Consider the following 22464-nt stretch of genomic DNA (forward strand, 5'->3'; position numbering starts at 1 on the left):
TGTCCCCACATTTTGGCTGTTGTGAATAACGTTGCCATGGACACGGGTGTGCAAGTACTGAAGGAGTCCCGGCGTGTGATTCTGCAGGCAGATGCACAGAAGTGTAACTGCAGGCCGACTTTCATTCTGATAGGATGGCAGCGTGTCCTTGGCTTTGTGATTGTACTCAGCAACTGTTGATGGAGGCCCCTGGAGTCACGAGGGGCCTTGCTCTCCATGCTTGTTCCGTTGTCCTGCCCCCACCATGGGCTCACGGATTGTCCATCCCTCCCCGACATCAGGGACAAAGGCAGAGAAACCCTCAATCCGGGAACACCATGTCTCACCTTGGCCTCAGCCCCCTGCAGCCGTCCGCCAGCACTGGCTCTGAGGGAGACCTCTAGTCCTCTCCACACTGTCGTGGGCCCAGGGGTTGATTCACATGGAAACCACACTGCTCACTCTGTTCCTGGGAGGGAATGGCCCCCATTTTAGATTATGGGCTCCTGGCAGCTCAGCCCTGCAGAGGACCTCCTCTGCCTTGGCCGGAGTCTGTTACCATCTGCACAGATTCTGAAGAGGAAGGAGCACGGTGGACCCAGAGTGGGACCCAGAGTGGGGTGAGGAGATAGAGAGGGGGAGAAGTGTCTGCAGTCCTCAGCCCAAGCTCTGGCTTCCCCACCTTTTGGAAAAGAGACACAGTAAAGCCAACAGAGCCAGGAGAGAAACCGCTGTGATGTCATCAGCATCAGGGACCCAAGTGGCAAATAGGGACACTGGAGATGGAAGCATGGGATCCGTGACATACAGTCACCTTTGGTGCTGGGATCCTGATGTCTCCTCACTGACCCTCCTTGTCGCTAGCACAGATCCTGTTCCGCTTCCCGGAGGACAGTGAAAGGGAGCACGTGTGTAGCCATCCTCCACAGTTCCTTCCATCTGAGAACCCTCACTGGGAGGATAATCACCCCGGTCCCTCCCTGAGACAGACGTGAGCGGGAGGGACAGCTCCCAGGCTGCAGATTCCCTGAAGTTGTTATGAATTGGGTTTTTTGGGGACCAAAGCCATTGGCAGTGACCAGAGGCTACTGGGAATATCTGATCCCATTTATCACTCGGCAATAAATCTGTCCTGGGTTGTGGTGTATTTATATTTCATAATCGCTGTTCTGGCTGAATCTGGAAGGTTTCTGTCTGGGCGAGGCGGGTGGGGGGAGACTCCTACGTGGCCAGCGGTTGTGGATTTGGGCAGAAGAGCTTTGCTCTGACGTATCCCACGTGGTTCTTTCATGCAGTGCCGGTCTTCTGCCCCTCGGGTTTCTATAATTAGACATGGACCTCACCGATAGACTTCTCTCGTGAGAGTTCGTGTTTTGGGAGGAAACATTTGCACCGAAGACTCACGGATAATTGCACTGAGTGGAGTGAATTCCTCTCACTGAGAAGGATTTAAAATATGTGTATTGGTCTTCCATTGGCCCCAAAAAGATGCATATCCCTCTGATCGCAAAGGAGAGGGAGAGAAAAGCCCCCTCTCCTGGCTTAGGCATGCGTCTCTTTGATGTTGGCTGAGAAGCAAAGCCCTGAGGCACCGGTATGCGGATGACAGAGGTCCTTCTGGTGGTTTCTTTTGATGCAGGAGAGTTTGACTCTGGTCATAACTATTTAGAAGCTGTGCTAAGTGTCTCTCTGAGGAAATAAGGGCTGTTCCTGAAAGTCTAGGACAGAGAATGACTCGGCGGTTTTCCTTGGCCGGTGTACACAAAGCCCAGGTTTCTGAGGTCTGGAGGGGGCCGCGGAGAGGTCTAGTTTTGTCTGAGTTGCTAGGGACGCTGTGCTCCGGGCCGAGAGCAGCACCCAGGCCTTGTCTGCTGGAAATAGAGGAGGTGGCAGGTGGGGGCCAGGGGGCCACCAAGGCACTGGGGCTCGCCGACCCCTTCCTTGGAGAAATGGGATCTCTGGCCCCAAGTGTCCTGGCTACACTTTCAGCTTGGCGCTCTGGCTTTGCGGAATTAGATTTGCACCTTCAGACAGAAAGGTCTCCCCAGCTCAGGGTATCATGTGTGTTTTCGTGTGTTTGTTTGGTTTAGAAAAAAAGGGGCAAGCTGCTTAACCGAAGGCGTGGGCAGCCCTACCAATTAATTAACCCGTGTCAATGCCATGCGTCGCACGGACGCACACGGTAAGTACACCCTTACCGGTCTGTGAGAATTAATTGCAGGTTTGTGAAGTGCTCTGAAATGGTCTTGGCAATGAAAGGACCTGGGAAGAATCCAGAAATTTTAGTAGTACCTCCTCGTCTCCTTGGGGGCGGGGGTACGGGCAACTTCAGGTGGACAACGCAGTCTTTCCTGCGGGAACCTTTCTGGAGCATTCCTGTTGCTTTCAAGTGACTTCAGGGTGGCAGGTGGCACTGGGAGGCAGCCACAGCTGCGTGGACATCCCTGTGTCCCCTTTGCAAGAGCTCCTAGTTACCTATGTCTTTCTTCGCATAAAGAAGTTTGGTCGGGAGTGTGGCTGGATAAAAAAGCCCCGGTAAGGCCAAGAATTTCTCCCACTATTACAATTACTCACATTTTGGTAGTGGGGTCAGGGGAGCCATTGGGAAACCCTACATCTCCTGACTCTAACCTGCTTCTTTTTCTCCCTGTTTGTTCACAGAGGGGCATTTTCGGAAGTGGTCTTAGCCGAAGAGAAGGCAACTGGAAAACTCTTTGCGGTCAAGTGTATCCCCAAGAAGGCGCTGAAGGGCAAAGAAAGCAGCATTGAGAATGAGATCGCGGTTCTGAGGAAGTAAGTACCGGAGGGTTGGCCACATGAACAAAATCAAATATGTATACCAAATTGTGGTATTGCAGAACCAAGTCAAAACCTTTCCTCCAGCATCATGGAGCACAGAGAACCATTCTGATGTAGTTAGATCCACCCAAAAGATGATCTAGCCTCAGGCTGCTCCCACGTCCTCATGATCAAGCCATTCATTCCCCCGCGTCTCACAAATCTTTTTATGGGACCTGCTTTTGTGTATTGGAGTGTCTTTGAGCATCGTGCTGTGATGTTTTTAAGCGCATCTGTTAATAACAGATGTTAGAGATAGCCTTGAAACTTTCGGGGTTTGGAATCAGTGCATAGCAAGAATCTCTACAGATAAGCAAAGCAGAATGGGAACGAGCTTTATAGGGTCTCAAAACAAGATGTGACACTGTCCACGTTTGTCCTGAGTAAGCTACCTCTCCTACTCCTGTCTCTCAGGGACCAAGGGTGCCGGCTGAATGATGCTTTGCTGCCATTGGGACAAACCCAGTGCCACCAAGGTGGTTGGGATTGTCCCAACCTGCAGCCCATGTGATGTGTGCTCCAGAACAAGGCTCAGCGGCTTCTTGGTATAAGGGTTTCCTCTTGTTTGTTTGTTTGGTTTCTAGTTTCCCTAGATTGTCCGTTAGGGACCCGACGAGTTTCAGATTGTCCTGTGGAGAACTGCGTGAAATGATTCTGTGGAAAAGAATGTGGGAAAGCAAATTACTCTAAGTACATTAGCATCAAGGGGGAAGACACTGTGCTAATGACACATTTCTTTAAATTGCTTCATTTCCAATATGAAATCAGCCCTCGGAGAAGAGGGCATTGGCTGGGTATTAAATTGCAGCCACGTTGCAGATATTTGACATTTTACGTGGAAACCTGGGTGGGTTCAGAGCCATCCTGCTCTGAACTTAAGGATGGTGCCTTTGTTGTTATGTGTGACTCCCTCGTGGGCTGAGAAGCTGCAAAGCCAGGGAAGTCAGTTTTTGTTCTCGATGGTGTTTTCCGTCTCCACGGGCAAGGGGAGCAGGTGTAGACTTCATCCTTGGGGGATGAGAGATGCTGTATCTCCTGTACTGATTTATTTAGTTGTTGGTCCCTCTGCCAATGATTTACAAGTGTAGTAAGAGACAGCTCCATGTCATAAGCACCTGGAAGCAAAGTATACGAATGGTAAAGAAAATCGTTTAGGAAGCTCTGTTAAAATCCACCATTGAGACATTCATTCATTTTGCGAATGTTTGTTACATTCCTCTGCATCAGGTGGCGCTGCTAGGCTCCGAGGTCGAAAAGACACCATTCTTGTCCTCCAGGAGCTAAACAAGTGCAGTAATGTTGTAGATTCTGGGTGAGAGGTCTGACCTCTCAAGAGTAGGGCTGCCCAGTTCTCTCTTTGGGGTGGGGTATGACGGAAGGCTTTCTGGAGGAAGTGGGTCCAGACAATGAGTATTTTTCCCTGGGGGCAGAAAGGCGGAATGATATTCGGACCAGGAGGAGCAGTGCAAACGGAGGTGAGGAGATGGGAGGCAGGCTGGTGTGCTCATTGGACCAGGCAGAGGGTTCAGAGTGAGGTAGGGGAGACCTGAGGTTGGAGAGGCTAGATTGTAGGGGGCTGTATACCCTGCTTTGTCCTATAGATGCTGGGGAGCCTTGACGTGTTTTAATGAAAGGAGCAATGTGATCAAGATTGTTTCATAAAGATTACTGTTGCAACTTGTGCTTACCAGAGGGGAAAGGAGTGGGGTGGAGGAATAAATTGGGAGTTCAGAATTTGCTAATACTAACTACCATACATACAATAGTTAAACAACAAAGTCCTTCTGTATAGCACGGGGAACTATATTTAATACCTTGTACTAGCCTATAATGAAAAGGAATATATATGTATGTATAACTGAATCACTTTGCTGTACACCAGAAATGAACACAACATTGTAAATCAACTATACTTCAATTTAAAAAAAGGTTATTGCTGTAGAACTTAGAAGGATAGATTGGAGGGGGCAAGACTCAGTTGAGGGGGAGCAGTTAGAAGGCCACTGGAGGAGTCTGGGAAGCAGTGCATTGAAACGGGAGCTGTGGATTGGGATGGAAGAGACAGAATGGAATCTCCAGGACTTACGGATTCAGAAGGAGTGGGTTAAGGGTTGAGGGAGAGAGGATTCTAGGATAACTGCCAGGTTCCTGATTGGATAACTGGGTGGATACCACCCTCATTAGCTGAGATGAGAGATACAGGAGCAGGAGGGCAGGTGGTGAGTTCCTATTTAGCAGGCCGGTCTTGGGCGTGGCCAGGTGGAGATGACTGGCTGACGATGGAGATCTGGAACTCAGCTATAATCTGAGCTTGCTGGATGTTCAAGTTTTCTGAAACAACATGTTAAAAAACCCTTTTGGCACTTACCATCACTAAATCATGTAGATAGGGTCTCAGAGAGGCCTACTTTATTCTGCATTCTGCCACAGACCCTGGTCGTTTGTATATTTCTGCGCGGTTTTTCATTCAGGGAGGTGCATCTGGGAGACTGCCTTCCCTCCTACGTGCTGAGTTTATTGCAGGGTGAGAGATTTATGTATTTCATTGGATTAAAGTAATGTAGCTAATGTATCCTTAAGGATGTCATTATATTGCTCTGAAAATAGTTCCAAAATGAATTTTCTATTTGATAAGTGGGTATTAAACCAAGCTCAGAGGGAGTGAAAAGAGGCAGACGTTATGGTGGGCAGGTGCTGCGTAGCGGAGATGCTGTCTGACTGGCAGGGGCAGGATCTGCGTGGCTCAGCCTGACCTTCCTCTGGAGGGACGGTTAGCTCAGGTCCCACGGATGGAGTGTTTTTTGTGCATGATGGACTATCACATCACCTGTGTTACGTACCCTAGGCTGGTTTACAGAGCTTACAGTTCCTGTGGTGTTATTTATTTAGAGGGCAGGCACTACCCAAATCTAATTTCAAGGCAGCACAGAAAGCATTTTTGGAGAAATAGAAAGGCAAATGTATAAACAACCTGCATTTAAATGAGGAGATGATCAAGCTGAAAAATAGGAGATGGGAGAGGCCAGACAGATGTATTCAGAGTACCCTCTCCCTAATAGTTGGGGTAACCAGGGCTCAGGGTGGTTAAAGGGTTACTGTGTCTGAAACAGGGCAGCAGAATTCCACATGACCATCTAATGGTTCCTTTGTCAGCTGCGGAGATTATATTCCCTGGGGAGAGAGCCTGCGTAGGAATTGCTTTTAAATTGCATGTTCTCCTCCATCTCGGGACACTGGGGAGTCTCAGGTGATGGTCTATGCCTTTTTCTCTTGAAATCGGTGGTTCTCAACCCTGGTTGCACATTCAAATCACCCGGGAGGCTTTTCTGAACCTCCTGATGCCCAGACTCCACTCCAGACCCCAGAGGTAGAATTGGAGGTTATGGTGGCCACTGGGAAATTTTAGAAAGCGCCATCTCCATTCTGAATGTCTTACGTGCAGCCCAGCCAGTGCTGGGAACAGCAGCTCCAGGGCTCTGGTCTCATGGTCTCACCTCTACGGGGATGAGGATGCTCCCCCTGTGTCCAGGAGCAGGGAAAGATGTGTACACACGCATACGCACACACAAACACACCGAACGATGTTGCCTTTATGTGAGAGGATTCATTTAGAGGAGCAAACTCACATGTGGTTCCTTTAAAAAAATTCAATTTTTTTAAAATGAAAAAGCTTTTTTTCTTTATTTATTTTTATTGAAATATAGTTGATTTACAATGTTGTGTTATTTTCAAGTGCACAGCAAAGTGATTCAGTTATGTATATACATATATATATATATTCTTTTTCAGACTCTTTACCATGATAGATTATCACAAGATATTGAATATAGTTCCCTGTGCTATATAGTGGGTCCTTGTTGTTTATCTGTTTTATATATAGCAGTGTGTATCTGTTAATTGCAAACTCCTAATTTATCCCTCCCTACGTGGTCCCTTTTGAAGAGCTGCATTTCATTCTAAGAGAGGGGCACTGACCTGAACCCATCATCCCATCTGTGGGAAGCGGGCACCTGCCACTGGCTGGGGTCACAAGCGAGACCCCGGCTCTTTGGGGGGCAGAGGAAGTGGAGGCAGTAGTGGCCATCCCTGGCCTGGAGAGGCTGGCGTGGGGGCTGGTCAAGTCAGCAGGACGCCATGACCAACCCACTCTCGGAAGGGAGTCAGGGCTGCTAAAGGCAGCAGATGCCAACTCTTGGGATCCCCTGTGGCCAAGGTCAGGATGGACAGCGGGCAGAGGGGTGGGGCTGGGCCTTCCAGAGGGAGAGGGAGTCAGCCCCTCAGCCAGGTGAGAGCGGGGCTCTGGAGGCCTGGGCGCTCCTTGCCGTAGCCCGATTCCCTGGTTATCTTGGGGCAGACACGTTTCTCTCAGTGCAGACTAACCAGAGGGAAGGCAGGCAGCTTGGGCCCCCAAAGGAGAGGACAGCTGGTTTTGTATTAAGTATTAGCCTTCAGAGAAAGGCTTTTCTGTAAATTAACTCATTTAAATCTGGCTTGCTTCTGTTCCTGCAGCTTTGTTCTGATGGCTGACTGGCCCGTTTGCTTCTTTAAATCCCTGCCAAATGCCTGTTTATTGTGTGTGTTGAAGGAACATACGCTTCAATAGAAATTCATCAATTCAGGGCGAACAAAACCACTTTTCCAATGACTGAAAATGGCTGAGCTGGTAAAGCTGATACTTGAGTTTCTCAGACACCAGTACAGAATTTTAAGGATCTGATCCGCCTCAAAGATGATGCTGCAACGTGGAGAGACCTTTTCTCTGGAAAGGTAGTGTCGGGGTTAAGGACACAGGCTAGAAGTGAGAAAAGGCATCACTGCGATAACAAATATGGGGGCAGGTCTATCTGTTAATGATCCTACAGCCCTTGACTATGCTGGAAAACCCTTACTGAAAGTTCCCTTAATTAAAAAAAAAAACCACTTGCAATTCAAGCAGAACAAGCTGAGGGGTGCGGCTAAGTTGTTTGGTGGTGGTGACTGTTGGTGGGCTGTGTGTGTGATCGTGGTCACAGTCTTGCCAAGCGTGGAGCATGCACTTGTGGGTGTATCTGCTGAATGGCCCTATGCCCCCTGGAAAGTTGACACAGCCCATCCTCGACCCGCTCAAATCAGACCCAACAAAAGCATCGAATCACATCAGGAGCTGACTCGCTCCCCCGTGGCCTTACTAGAGACCCGCCCTCCGAGTCTTGCCACACGTCCCTCTCTTAGGCTTTATGCCTCGGCCTCTCCGTTTCCACTGAATCCCGTGGATCTGACTTCTGAGTGAGGATGCTGTTCCTGCCAAGCGGATAGTGAATTCAGCTTTGTTGCAGCCACCCTTTGCTGATCATTGTTTATTTCGTCTTGACAGTGTGCGTGTATATAAGAAATAAACTGGTCTTGTGCCAAGGCTACGTTACAACCAAAAGAAGATAGTACATTTGATGCTTCTGAGTGGCCTCCCCATGGTGCTTTGTCCGTAGCAGATAATCCAGGAACTTCTTAAAATTTGATTTGACACCCAGATTCAATGCATTTTTATGAGGTCTAGCAACTTCTTGGGCATCGCTTACAGAATGCTGTGAATGGGAGGAAGATGACATTGCTGGTAGCCTTTACTACAAAACAGGGATATTTAGACTCGCTTCACCAAGTATGTGGTTTATCTTTCCAGGGACCCTGAACCTCCAGGGCCTCACCCCGCCTCGCGGTTTCGGCTTCCCAAGCATCGTGCGATGTGTGGCCCACGTGATCAGACTCCCTTCCTTGTTCCAGTAATGCTATGCAAATGAGACTTAAAATTCCTGTCTGATGTTGACCCTCCCCACCTTAATTCTACAAAGTCACCTGCTTGATGGAATCCAAACTCCTTGGTAAACAGCCCCCTGCTTTATGATCTTGCTGTGTGGCGTTCACCTCCTGTCCGCCCCCCTCCCCATTCAGTTTAGTTCTCCCCAGAGGAACAATGATTCAGGCCTCTGCCTCTCCTTCCCACTCCTCCCTGCTGCAGTGGGCTAAGCCTTGGTTTGAGACGCCCTCTCCTTCAGGATTCCCCCATTGATTGTCCCTGCCTGGATGGACCCTTCCCTCCAAGACCCCACGGCACCAAGTTTACCTCTGCCTCTCCTGACTCTGCCTGTGATGTCCTCTTCCTGAGACTCTGGATTTCCTGAATCCAGCCCTGAACTAAAAGGAGTGATGGGGAGTGTGGGTCCAGGGCTGGGGGATTCAAGTGATGGTCAGGAGTTAGAAACACCGGGCTCAGGCACTGACCCAGCAGAGATTAGGGAGGAAGAAATGTCTGCCGGTTCTGTCTGGCTCTGGTGACCGCATGCACGCAGGTCCGTCATCCAATTCTGGAAGACCAGGCGTGTTAGGGGGGAGATGATTGACCTACAGCAACACAGCTGGGTTCACCGGTCTGGCCCTTCCTCCCACCTCTTGTACCGTCTGTGTTACTCGGCAGATATTTAGAGAAGTTGGGGAAACGTGTTCGCCACACTTTCAGAAGCGGTGTCAGTTACTTGCTTGCTTACTTCCCCGTGCCATCTCCCCGTCATCCAGTCTGGTTATGCATTTGGGGAGGTCAGCCCTTGTGTGGATTAGCTGCTAGTTTAAATTCCTCTGATAATATATCCTGGCTGATGTTTTTTTCTTCCTTCTTTGGTAAACTTACGTAGTTAATGATGTATACGGATTTCACTTAAATGATTCCAGCAGAAGTGTGTGTGTGTGTGTGTGTGTGTGTGTTGGTATCTATTATCTGTTTTGTAGTCTGATATTTCTAAAACGTCAGAATAGCTTCTGTTGGAGGGTCACACAACATGGAAGATTAAGTACAAGGAGTCCTGGGATGGACTCGGATGGCAAACACAGAAAAAACAGTGATTCACACCAAAGGTTTGCTGTTTCTTTTCTGTTAAACTTTAGGTTGTGTAAATTCGGTTTTCTACCTGTTTTTGGCATTGTGTATGCGGGTAGATAAATGATCTCAGTACGGTTTTATTTAAGACGTATTATCTAGCTTAAACTCTATAAAATTTGGTGAATAAATTTCATTTCACATATCGAAGTCCGGGGTTATGGTTTGGGTGGTTTAGACAGTTCCATTTTAAAGCGCAGTCACTGACTTCTGTCCTCAATGTCAGCCTAAAATTAGGGGACTGGTCTGAAGTTTTTAGGAAATACATAACGAAAGAAATCCTTTCTAAAATGGTATATATGTATATATATATATATATATATATATATATATATATATACATATGTATATAATATTTGATAAAGGAGATTTAACATCCATTTTCTAGACATTTGTGTTTTTCTTTGATAAATATTTTATAACAATTTATTTTCATAAATTTTTTAAAGTGTAGACTGTATGATTCAGACGTGAGATAAGTGTCACTGGGGAATCCAAACATAGGTAAGGATCTTTGTAAACAAACACTGTGGTGTGATGGATGTGGGGTTCTCATTCTTGTTGAAGGCGACAGAGCTGATGTGCTAAATGCACACACTTACATGTGTGTCTGTGTGCATAAGTGTATACACACGTGTATGTATACACGTATATGTATACACACATAGGGACATATATAAATACATATAAAAAAGCTGAAATGTATTTAAAATGTGTATATCTTTCTGCTGAGGAGCAAAAAGTTGTTTTTGTTTAATTTAGTCAATCTACCATCAAGTCTGTCAAAATTCTGCATTCTAGGTGCCTAAATAAGATGGTAAGGCATCTGAAAAGCCTTTTCCAACATTAAAATGTTCAAGTGTTAGGCATCACCACTTCATACACTTATCCACTCTCATTACACTGTTATAAAAGGAAACTGTTGGTGGGAGAGGTGAAAGCAGAGAACATACCCATTTCGTGGAAGGAGAAACTGAGGTGCAGAGGGTGTAGTTTGGGTGAGCGACGGAGCAGAGGGGACAGCAGAGAGCTTCCCACTTGTGTTCCCCACCTTTTAGGGTCCCCAGCCTGCCCTTATGTTAGGAAACTGCTGTGGGAACTTCGTTCACTCTAGAAACAGCCGACAGGAATCCCAAGTCTTACGACTTCCAACAAACAGCAGGAAACAGACGGTGGTAGGTTTCAATGGACAGTAGTTGTCGATAGATGCTAGTAGATTAGTCAAAATAGATGTCAGTTAATTAAATGTATATACAAATACATTTGCTAAGTCTAAAATCAGAATTCAGCCTCTGTCCCGACCCAGTCATCTGAAATCCGGAGCCAATGTTATCTGTCCTTTGCGACTTTAAATACAGATATTCTCACTTTGTCATCATTTGGAAGCTAACTGGGACTCCTGTGAGCATTGTTTTATGTAATCTGCACCGCAAACCTCAGAAGTGGATACGATTATTGGCATTTGCTGGTGGAGGGCCTGGGACTTACTTAAGAAATTTCTGGAGGCCACATAAGGAGTAACCGGTAGAGCAGGGAGTCAGATTCGGGTCTGTTAGTGTTTCCCTTTAGGATTTGATCTGTCTGGTGTCTCCGTGTTGTTCAAGACAGGGCCGCACACTCCTGATGTGGGCAGCAGCCCAGTGCACGGAGGTGCTCATTGATAGTGAAAGAAAACAATCCCCAGCGGTCTAAGTGAGAGTGCTGTCAGAGGCGCAGCATCAAATACTGGTGACGACCTGAGAACCAACCTGCCTAATTTTCATCCAGCTACTCCACTTGGGAGCCGTGCGACCTTGGGCGAATAATGTCAATGCTGTGCCTCCACTGTCAGGAGCTTGGGGATGTGCTGGTCGTTACATCCCTTAGTTGTTTTAGGAATTAAACAGTCAGTGCATGCAAAGTGCATATAGCACAGTGTCTGGCACACGGTGTGAGCTCCCCAAATGTTTGCTCTTTATAGTGTCATGTGTATAGGGGACTTCTTCACATCATACAAGTGTGGCCTCCCCGTTGAGCCCAGGCAAGCTCTGCTGGCAGAGGAAACAGTGCCAGCTGCAGGGAGGTGCGTGGCCCTCCGCCAGCGGAGAGGGTCCTGCAGTGGTGATAACGCACGTGCTTACAGAGTTGTCGAGAATATGTCAGTCTGACTGTTTCTCTTGCTGAAAACAGCTATGAAGCTGCTGCCCTCTTTGTCCCTCTTACTGTCCGCTACCCTCACGTTAGAGTCACCCAGCATCAGAACTGGAAAAGGAGCTTAGAGGTCTTGGTCCAGGTCTCTTGACTTCTAGAGGGAGAAACAGGTCCAGAGAGGTTAAGTGAGTGGCCTGAGGTCACAGAGCTCCTCGCGCAGAGGCGCAGCCAGCGCGATGGTTTCTGGCCTCCTCGTTCAGAGCTCTTTCCACATAATCACGCTGGCCCTCTGATTGAGCCTCCCTCAGGAGAATGCAAGACAGCAACTCTTCCTCATCTTTAAAAGCCCCTTGATATGTCTGGCAGGGACGAAAGGCTCTGCCCGGGTGGCTTGGCAGGATCCCAGGGTGGGGTATCGAATCTGGTTCCAGAAACTCCCCTGGCGATCTCAGCTGGACGTGCTGTCCTTTCCGCCTCCCGCTCCGCCTGGCCGTGCCGTGCTGCTGCCGCGGCTGTGACCGCCACCCCGTTCTGCCCCCGCCGCCTCGGGTGCTCTGGAATTTGCTGGAAGGGAGCTCAGAGCCCGTGTTAAAGGTGAAACACTGGGAGTGCTTCCTTCCCACTTCGGGTGTGTTTGAGGAGCGTGGTGCTTTGTGCCAGCTTCTCATCCACAGAAGGGAGACACGACTTCTCAGGAGTGCAGTGGGAGGAAGGCAGCTCCGGACTGTGGGATCACTTGGGAAATGTGGGAAGTGCTCCTGGGGCGGGGTGAGCTCATAACCTGGGAACCCTTCTCCACCCACCCCATCTGGCCGCGGGCTGGGGAGGTGTGCTGAGCACCCAGGTTCTGCTCCTGTTCCCTCTGCTCTGTTCGACCCTTTGCCACGCCCACTCTCTGCCTTTCTGGAATGTTCTAGAAACAGAGGGGCAGCTTCTCACATACCATCCCGGACATGACAGTGGGTTGGGGGGACATGGGTCATCTTGTGGGCGGTGGCCCGGGATTGGTCCCACAGGGAAGGTGAGAGGTCCAAAGTCGACCATGGAGGAAAGGTACCATTTGCTGGATAAGCCCACCACCTCAAGAAGCCCCAGAGTTTCCCTCGATGGCAAATGTTTCTACATCAGTATGCGACTTCTAGGTATAGAAGTAAATTTCCAGAAAGAAGCTTTCGCTCCAGCACTAGCTGTTCTTTCTAGCGAGCCTCCTGGCTGGAGTGTAAGGGATAAGGTAGCTGTCCTGGGTTGAGCCGAGCTGGATATTTGACTTGTATTTCCACACATCCTACCCTGATTCCCTCGCTGTAGATGGCTAGTGTGGGGGTGGTGGTGTGTGCTTGCTCAGTCCTGTTGGACAAAGCCACTTGGTACAGTCACTGGGAGGTGGCACTAAAAGATGACAGAGTCCCGAATAGGTAGCGCCTCAGTCTTGGGCTGAATGTTAGTGATATCTCGCAGAGCATTAAAACTCAGGGGTAGATCTATTTGTGAGCGCATCTTTCTGTTTTTCTCCATGAGGATCCCGTTTTCTGGTGGATTCAGAACACAGCACATTGTAAGGGGACCCCAAGACTCCCACACCTGCTTTTACTCAGATTTTCTTTAAAGATGTTAATAGAATGGTTGAAATTTGATTTATTCTTCTGCCTAGAGTGAGTCTTCCTTCCTCCCTCCCTTCCTTCCTTCCTTCTTTCTTTTATTCCTTCCTTCCTTTTGTGTTTCTCTTCTGTTTGGAGTGCTTTTATTTTCTAAAAAAATGGTAAGCTCAATTTAACTGACCAACAGTATCCATGAATAAGTTGCCTACTGTCACTTATTTCTCAGTAAAGCTGAAAAAAAGAAAGTTGCTTCTTAGTATAATTTCCTGGAGAAACATGGCAAGTGGTTTTGCTTTCCCAAACATCATCATTTAATTAAGTGACACAGAATTTCACTACACAGACACAGGCTCTTTAGCTCGTGTAGGTGGTTAGGGGACAATCATGGTTAAGTTGTTTGTTACTCTTACTATTCAGCCCATTCTTCTTCAGTCAATATAACTTCTCCCAAAAGATGATATTCCTCTTTTAAGAAACCCTTTAGAACAGGTGGCTTTTTTCTTTATAAAGATCATCGTGTCGAGAAGCATATTACAAACTTCCAAGTGGAGCCTTGTTCTGAAGAAACTACTGGCACAAGAAATGTGCCCGAATATTTTCACAATATTGTTGGTGAGTCAGAGGAACAGATGGCAGTGACACTCTGAAGAGTAGAGATTTCAGATTCCTGTCTTCTCCTGAGGGGGAGTTCAGTCGGCATGTGAGTACACTCTTCTTTTGCAGTAACAAGCCTCATTCCCTCACTTGCAAAAACCGTAATTTCTCAGCGGAATAACCCCTAATATCAGTATATCACTCAAAAATTTTCATTGCATCTTTTTTTGAATGATACCACGTACTACATTTTTTATGTAAAGTTCTGCTATTTTGAACGTGGTTTACTCAGGATACAAGTTCAGTTGAAATTTCTCTTTTCTGCTACTCTTAAAAATTGTGTGATGAGCATATGAAAGAATAAGAAACTCTTATGAAGTTATTATAAAATCTGCCAGGAAAGTGAATATTTTTAAGTTCTTGATCCCAGTGTCAGTAATTACCTTGTCACCTAAAGAGATGGGACGGTGATCCTGGGTAGCTGTGAGTTCAAGATTCTACCAGTACTTGAAATAACTCCTTTTAAAGATATTTTATAGCTCAGACTTCTAAATCATTTAGATTTGTCCTCATATAATTACTCTGAGTTGGAAAGCTTTTAAATCTTTTTAAGAAGGTGACAAGGCGCTCCCAAGGTTATCAGTATCTTTCCGGTCTTTGATTTGCTCCCCCCCAACCATCACCCCCTTTCATTTGCCTCTTTGAGATGTTAGTGCTATGGTCTCCCCTCTGGCTGTGTTCACATCATCTCCTCTGCCTGGAATGCACTTCCCAGGACTGATCTGGACTGGCTGGGGTCTGTCTTCTGCGCACCCTTACACCCAGCATGTGGTCCGCAGATCAGCGGCAAGTCCAGGGAGCTTGTTGGAAATGCAGACTCTCAGGCCCAGCCCAGGCCTAGTGTATTAGAATGTGCCATGTAACTGGATCCCAGGTGATGCATTTGCACATTTACCTTTGAGAAACACTGATCTAGGAAACTCTTCTTCAGAAAGCATTTAGCTGCCCCTCCTGTGTGCTCCAGTAACATCGAACATTCTCCTCCCTTGTACTGCTTGTCACAATTTGGAGTAATTGCCCTTTTCTTTAAAAAAATATTTTTTAATGGAGGTACTGGGGATTGAACCCAGGACCTCCCGCATGCTGAGCTACAACCACACCCCCTCCTTGTCTTTCTTTCCCACTGTGTCAAAAGCTTCTGGAGGCAGGGATGATGGCTGAGATCTGTGTGTGTTTCTAGTGCCTGACAAGATCCTGCCACAGAGTAGGTGATTCATATGTTTTTGTTGACTTGAATTATACCAGTGTCACAAGAGGAAAGATTGAGGAAGGCAATGTGTATTCTCTTCCCTCTAAAAAATAAAATCAAAATGCTTTATTTCCTTGAGTAAATAGAATCTTCAAGTATTTTGAAAACACAAGCACGTGTATCCTAACAAGAAATGTTGAGTGACACATTTGTATCCATTTCAAGGTTGGAAGTCAGCACTAAAGAACTGAAAATTAAAAAAATTTTTTTGATAGAATACATTAAATCCCTCACAGAACTGGGACAGAATTGTCAGTTTTGTGGGTGGTTCTTATCAGATGGGACACCTGACACTCTCTTAAAATGGAGACCACAGAGGGAGATGTTTGAATGGCATACCAAAGACATACCCCTGTTGTTTAAAATAGCTCTGGTTGAGATTTTCCTCTCTTGTTTATAGCTTTTCCAGAATTTAAAAAATGAAAAGATGCTGTCAGTGGCTCTGAAATTTCGATGACTTAACTACCCCCTGTAAAGAAACTGGCACTAATTTTGAGCTGAATTAATAGATTGCATTTCTTGAGTCTGAGCATCACTGTATACATGCTTTCAATAATTAACAAAATCCAGTCCATGCCTCAAGGAGCTGATGGTGGCTTCCCAGAGGACCCAACCAATGCGCGTATGAGTGGCCCAGTGTTCTGTAGGAGCCGCACAGATGGTGGGCAGAGAGGTTCAGAGGCGGGACTGATCATAGCCACTGGGGGAGTCAGAAGAAGGTGGTATTTGGGTGACCTTGAAGGACGGGTAGGCTTTTCGTGGGTGGAAGCAGGGGGAAGGGGAAACATTTCAGCAGATGGAACAGCTAGAACAGTTATGGACAGAAAGAGATGAAGTGGGGCTGAGCCTGGAAGTGTGGCTGGAGCATTTGAGAAGATGCAGGTAAAAAGGAGCAGCGATGATAGCTCAGAGCACAGCGATGCTTACCTGTGAGATTAAAGGGTTTGTGCTTCATCTGCTAGGCAGTGGGGCAACCGAAGAGTTTTGCGTAGAGGAGGGTTGGGAGGGAACGTTGGGAAGACGGAGGGGGACTCCTGAGACGGTGCTCAGTATGAAGGTGGGTTAGAGCTGTGTCAGAAGAGAGACTGAGGACCACCTGAGATGTGGTTGTGAAAGTCTTGGCTGGAGGGGAGGAGCCCTCAACAACCACACGGACCTCACCTGAGACACTAAGGAAAAAGAATCAATGGAACTCTGCTAGTAACGGGAAGTGAGGGATGACAGACGCCAGTTTGCAAGCCTGAGTGATGGGAAAAGTGCTGGGAGCGTTAGCAGAGGTACAGCGGTGAAGAAAAAGGGCAGGACACAGTGCTGTTTATTGGACATCTCTCTTTCCTTCCAACAGGATATCTCGTGACAGAATTAACTAATATGACCCCCGAGGCCCGAGACACACGAGGCCATGGGCCTGCAGCATTTATGCAAAAGAAAGTTGCTTGTTTCAGTGAGTGGTGCCTGTGGCTGGGGCGGGGTAGGAGAGAGGGAGGGCGTGATAGGCCGTTTTCACCCTGATGCAGAGAATGCATCTGTTCTCATGGATGAAGAGACTGGCTGTCATGATGGTGTGTTCTGGTTAGTGCCACCCGGATGCATTACACTCATTAGGACAAAAATTCCAGCCCCTGAGGTGGGTCCTAATTAGTCTGGGCTTTTAGGATGGACCAAAGGATGCCAACACTTAATGTTATTGACAGCATGCAGTGGGAGGAGTGCTTCTCTGAAGTTCTGACTTCTCAAACGGTGGTTTCACCCGTAGCTTCTGATGGCTTCAGAATGCCCCCTTGTTTTCTCCATCCTTCCTCACTTTTCTTTTCTTTCCTTCCTCTTGCCTTCTTTCCCTACCAGACATCTTTAAACTGTTTCTTCATCAACTGCTGTATGTCCTGTATCTTCAAGTCACTTAACAGCCCAGTGGTGGTACTGGTGTGGTTTCCTCAAAGAGCCCCCATTAATTTTGAGTTGGCAAATGTCATAGCCTTTTCAGAGCATAGATCGCCTTGATTTGTCTGGAACACTAGACCCTGTTGTTGACCAACATTCTCTTCTTAAAATACATGGCTTAATGATGGCATGTTTTGAGTACCTTTGCCTCCTGTCTCAGTCCGCTCAGCTGCTGTAACACCAGAGTAGCAGGGGTAGTGTACAGAAATTCATTTCTTACAGTTCTGGAGGCTGGAAATGCAAGATCAAGATGCTGCTTCCCGGTTCACAGACGGCACCTTTTTGCTGTGTTCTCACTTGGTGTGGTCATTTTAAAAAGTATCTACTCTGAGCGTTTCTCCTGTGTCTTTCTTGGGCATTTTTTCCTTAAGCAGAGGATCCAGTGGTCCCATCTCTTCTCTGGAGGCAAAGGTTGCCCTGTGAAACCACAAAGGGTCTTCAGGCAGAGCCAGAATTCCCCAGAGAGGGGTATCCTGAAGGGTTAGTCATCCAAACCTGACTATGAACCTGACGGCTCCTGTCTCTAGATAATTGCTTTTTTTTTTTAATTGGCGTATAGTTGACTTACAATGTTGTGTTAGTTTCTGGTGTACAGCATAGTGATTCAGTTCTACATGCATATGTATATTCTTTTTCATTATAGGTTATTACGGGTTATTGAGCATGTTTCCCTGTGCTATACACTGTCTCTAGATAATTCTTAAGGCTACAATTTGCTCATCAACGTGATCTGTAGGTAATTTAACTAACAGATGTTTCTGAATTGGAAATCTAGTTGTACCAATGCAGTTAGACTAAAATATACATTAAAAATACATATTTATATATATTTCAACTGCAGCAGTGTTCTTTTTGAACCAGCTCCTAAAGTAATGGAAATAAAAGCAAAAATAAACAAATGGGACCCAATTAAGCTTAAAAGTTTTTACACAGCAAAGGAAACCATGAACAAAACCACAAGGCAACCTACAGAATGGGAGAAAATATTTGAAGATGACACGACTGACAAAGGACTCATCTCCAAAATATACAAACAGCTCATATAGCTTAATATAAAAAAAAACAAAAACCCAAACAACCCAGTCAAAAAAATAGGCAGAAGACCTATATAGACATTTCTCCAAAGAAGACATCCAGATGGCCAACAGGCATATGAAAAGATGCTCAATATCGCTAATTATCAGAGAAATGCAAATGAAAACTATGAGATAACACCTCACACCAGTCAGAATGAATATCATTAAAAAGTCTACAAATAATAAATGCTGGAAAGGATGTGGAGAAAAGGGAACCCTCCTACACTGCTGGTGGGAATGTAGTTTGGTGCAGCCACTTTGGAAAACAGTATGGAGATTCCTCAAAAGACTAGGAATAGACTTACCATGTGACCCAGGAATCCCGGCCCTGGGCATATATCCAGAAGGAACCCTACTTCAAAAGGACACCTGCACCCCAATGTTCACAGCAGCACTATTTACAATAGCCAAGACATGGAATAACCTAAATGTCCATCAACAGATGGCTAGATAAAGAAGATGTGGTATATATACACAATGGACTATTACTCAGCCATAAAAAAGAATGAAATAATGCCATTTACAGCAACATGGATGGGTAGCAGAGGGATAAATTAGGAGTTTGGGATTAACAGATACACACTACCACATATAAAATAGATAAACCACAAGGACCTACTGCAGGGCACAGAGAATTATATTTAATTTCTTATAATAACATATAATGGAAAAGAATCTGAAAAGAAAAAAATGTATCTGTATGTATATGTATAACTGAATTGCTCACTGTACACCTGAAACTAACACTATAAATCAATTACACTTTAGTAAAAAATAAACATAAAAAACATAAAACAAAAATATGTAGGAATATGTATATCACATCAGTAAAAGACTGGCGCCTGCTGAGGCCCACCCTGGGTTGCAGTATTTGGTGGAAAAGCTAGTGACTCTGCACATGTTGAAAGTAGCTGCAGTTAAGTTTTCTGGGAACTTGGATTCAGATGACAGTGGGAAAAGTACTGTCAGGCAAAAGCCTTACTGTTCAAACAGGGCTTGTTAGTCAGCTCAGTTTCACTTGGTACTAGAATGAAAATCCCAGCAAAACGACTGTCATATAAGCCCCACTAGGAAGAGAGGAAAACAGGTGTCATGGAATACTGTGTCACATTATCCGGGTACCAGCCCGAGAAGGAGGTGGGGGTGCTCGGGAAGATGCCACCAAGAGCCGCAGAAATGGCCAGAGCCTGGAAATTAGGTTCTGGGAGGAGAGCCAGAAGGAACTGGTATTATTTTACCTGGAGAAATGTGACAATTGGCATCCGTTAACGTATATTATTGTATTTGAGTGGCCAGCACTCTGTGAGGGCACTGTGCTGTTTCTAAGTCCTTGAATATTTAGAATCCTAACATTACTAGCCCTAGCAATCCATCTCTTTTATTTTTATAGTGAAGATAATGAGTCCCAGAGAAATTAACAACCACAGCTCCCTACTCAATGGCTGAGAAAGATCAGGACGTGGGACGTGAGGACACAGAGGTGTAGGGGAGGCAGGCGGACTTTTACCCCCTTAGGGCTTTTTGGGGCTGGACCTAAGAATTAAAATGACATCAGATGGATCAAGAGGACAAAAGTATACAGATTTATTTAATAAAAGCTTTACGCCACACAAGAACCTTCCCAAGGAGTGAAGTCCTATAGATATGGCAAAAATGAATGGCTGTTGTTCAGGTTGAACAAAGAAAGGCAGTCCTTGAAAAGTGATGAAACTATGTGGGGAAACTAAAAGGAAGGTAATCATTATTTTAACAAAGTCTCCCTGTGTAGTGTTCTCTTAGTCTCCGCTTCTAGTCCTTAATGATAAAAATAGTTTTCTTTCCAGTACAGGAAGGAGACATCTTTCATAATGGGAAATTCATCTCCTGCTCCTAAGAAAAATAAGGTGGTTCAGTGTGGTTTTCTTATATTTGCTGTTTTTAACTCAATTTTCAATATGCTTAAGAGACATATTTTGGGGCAGCATGTTCCTGAACTCCTTCAGAAGTCATAAAGGAAATTTAAGTTGGATGAAAAACAATGTCTTGCTAGGGGAAGATTATCTAATACTGGAATACAGTATGTTATTTGGAGATCTTAGAAAATATTGCCTATACTGGGACAGTGACAGCTCTACCTGGAGGGGGAATAGATAAGCTGATATCTCAGTGGCTCTTTAATTTGATGGCTCTAATTATCTGAGTTGTTTTTCCCTTGGCATCATACAAGAAATTGTTCTGGCAAACATACAGTTTGATACTTGCCTTTGTTAAAACAGCTTATCCCATTTCCAGATGTGTTTGAAGATCAACAGCAAAGATGATGGTGTTTCTCAATAAAATCCTTAGATTTTTATCTGATGTTGTCAATGACTGATTCAATTTGAGTATCTTTGGATTCCTACTAGACTCCATACTCCTACTATACTATGTTCCAGGTCTTTCACATTCAGATAGCATTTCCACTTTGAGTTTTTATTTTTTTGAGGACTACATGAGTGTGATTGTACTAAGCAGATTTACAGTAATCAGAACATTATGATGGCAAAGTAGCTGTCAGCACGCAGGCAGTGTCCACGTGATTTCTGTGGAAACAATTTCTGCACTCCCGGGAGCACCTGTTTTCCTTCTTGTCTTTGCATGCTTGGAGAGTGGAAAGCTGGACTCGGATAGCTCAGGTTCGGGTTACTACCTTGGTAGTGTAGATTCTTAAAACAATACTGAACCCTATGATTTATGTAAGTAAATAAAAAGGTAACAAGGGGAAGAGGCTCCTACTAGGTATATGGCTCTTATTTGGAAAAGTGGCAATACATTTTAAGTAATTATGAAGGATAAGTAATATGTAGCATCTCCGGGAAGAAAAAAATGGATTTCCTTCACCCAAAGCCATAGAGGCTGTTGTTCAAGAAGTAAGCATACATATGAAAGGACTTGGAGATGAGGATGATGGTGATGATCGTGCTGGTGATGATGAGGATGGTAGTGGTGATGAAGATGGTGGTGATGATGATGATGGTGGTGATGATGGTGGTGGTGGTGATGATGATAAGGATGGTGATGATGGTGTGGTGCTGCTGATGATGGTGAGGGTGGTGGTGGTGATGCTGATGATGGTAGTGGTGATGATGAAGTTGATGGTGGTGATGGTGGTGGTGGTGGTGATGATCATGGTGGCGTATCCACTGTTGAGCATACATACTCCTGTTGCTGTGCATATTTATCTCCTGACTCTACAACCACAGCACAAGGCAGGTATTGAATCTTTGTTTGACTGATGAGGAAACTGAGACTCAGAAAGTTTCAGTAGCTTGCCCAAGCTGAGATTAAAATCTAGGTTTCTCTAGAATCTAGGCCTTTTTTTGGTGTATCATATTGCCTCCTAATACAAACATGTGTTACAGTTTCTGGATTAAAAAAAAAGAAAGAAAACTAACCAACTGAAATAAAGAAAATCACACATAACTTGAAAAGACTACCAGTAAATTTTGGGGACTCTTGGTCAGCTCGGTTTGGTCATCAGGCTGGGAGCTGATATTCAGACCAAATATGCCCTTTCCCTACGCGGAGAGCAAATGAGGATAAACTTTTGCTGATGAACTCTTCACAGCTTAGCCAGTCTTTCTTGGAACTAACTGGACATTTAAGCTGGCAGTTCCTAAAATTTAAGAGGCATCAGAATTAGCTAGGGGCCTAACCCTAAAAGTAAACACATACTTTGGGGTCCAGCCCAGATACTAGGGCCCCAGATTTGAATTTCTGTTACCCCAGTGGTGCTGGTCCTGCTGGACCAGAGGCCATGCTTTGAAAAGCGCTGACTTGGTGGTCTCAGGCTGAACGCTCCATCCTGGCCTTGCCGTGGCTTCTCTAACATGGTGACCAAGTGCAGAGCCTGTGTGGGCACTGAGGTTAGCCTGGGCCGCGTGGCCGGTCACCAGTGACCTGCCCTCTGGGCCATCCTGAGGCCTCACTGGAGATTTCAGGGCAGCAGTGTCTGTCCTGCTCAAGAGAGTATCTCCTCCCTCGGGCAGGGTGCTCTGAAGCAGGGCTGGCGCGAGTTTGCCCTGAGGATCAGCTGTGGTGGGTCAGCCTCCATCAGCTCCCTTCAGCCTTTTGAAA

At 45.9% G+C, this 22464-nt stretch overlaps 1 protein-coding gene across 4 annotated transcripts in view; it reads left to right on the forward strand.

Annotated features, from left to right (window-relative positions):
- Window positions 1-22464, forward strand: part of CAMK1D (calcium/calmodulin dependent protein kinase ID) — a 341195-nt gene that overhangs the window by 136034 nt on the left and 182697 nt on the right. For 3 of the 4 annotated variants that reach the window (XM_072954896.1, XM_072954894.1, XM_072954895.1), the window contains exon 2: window positions 2641-2772. In XM_072954896.1, coding sequence (XP_072810997.1) covers window positions 2641-2772 — 132 coding nt within the window. Of the gene's footprint in view, window positions 1-2142; window positions 2162-2640; window positions 2773-22464 lie in introns of those variants that run through there. The other variant, XM_072954898.1, reaches the window with a different exon arrangement.

The sequence above is a fragment of the Vicugna pacos genome, chromosome 35 (genome assembly GCF_048564905.1).
Source record: "Vicugna pacos chromosome 35, VicPac4, whole genome shotgun sequence".
Classification (NCBI taxonomy): Eukaryota; Metazoa; Chordata; class Mammalia; order Artiodactyla; family Camelidae; genus Vicugna; species Vicugna pacos.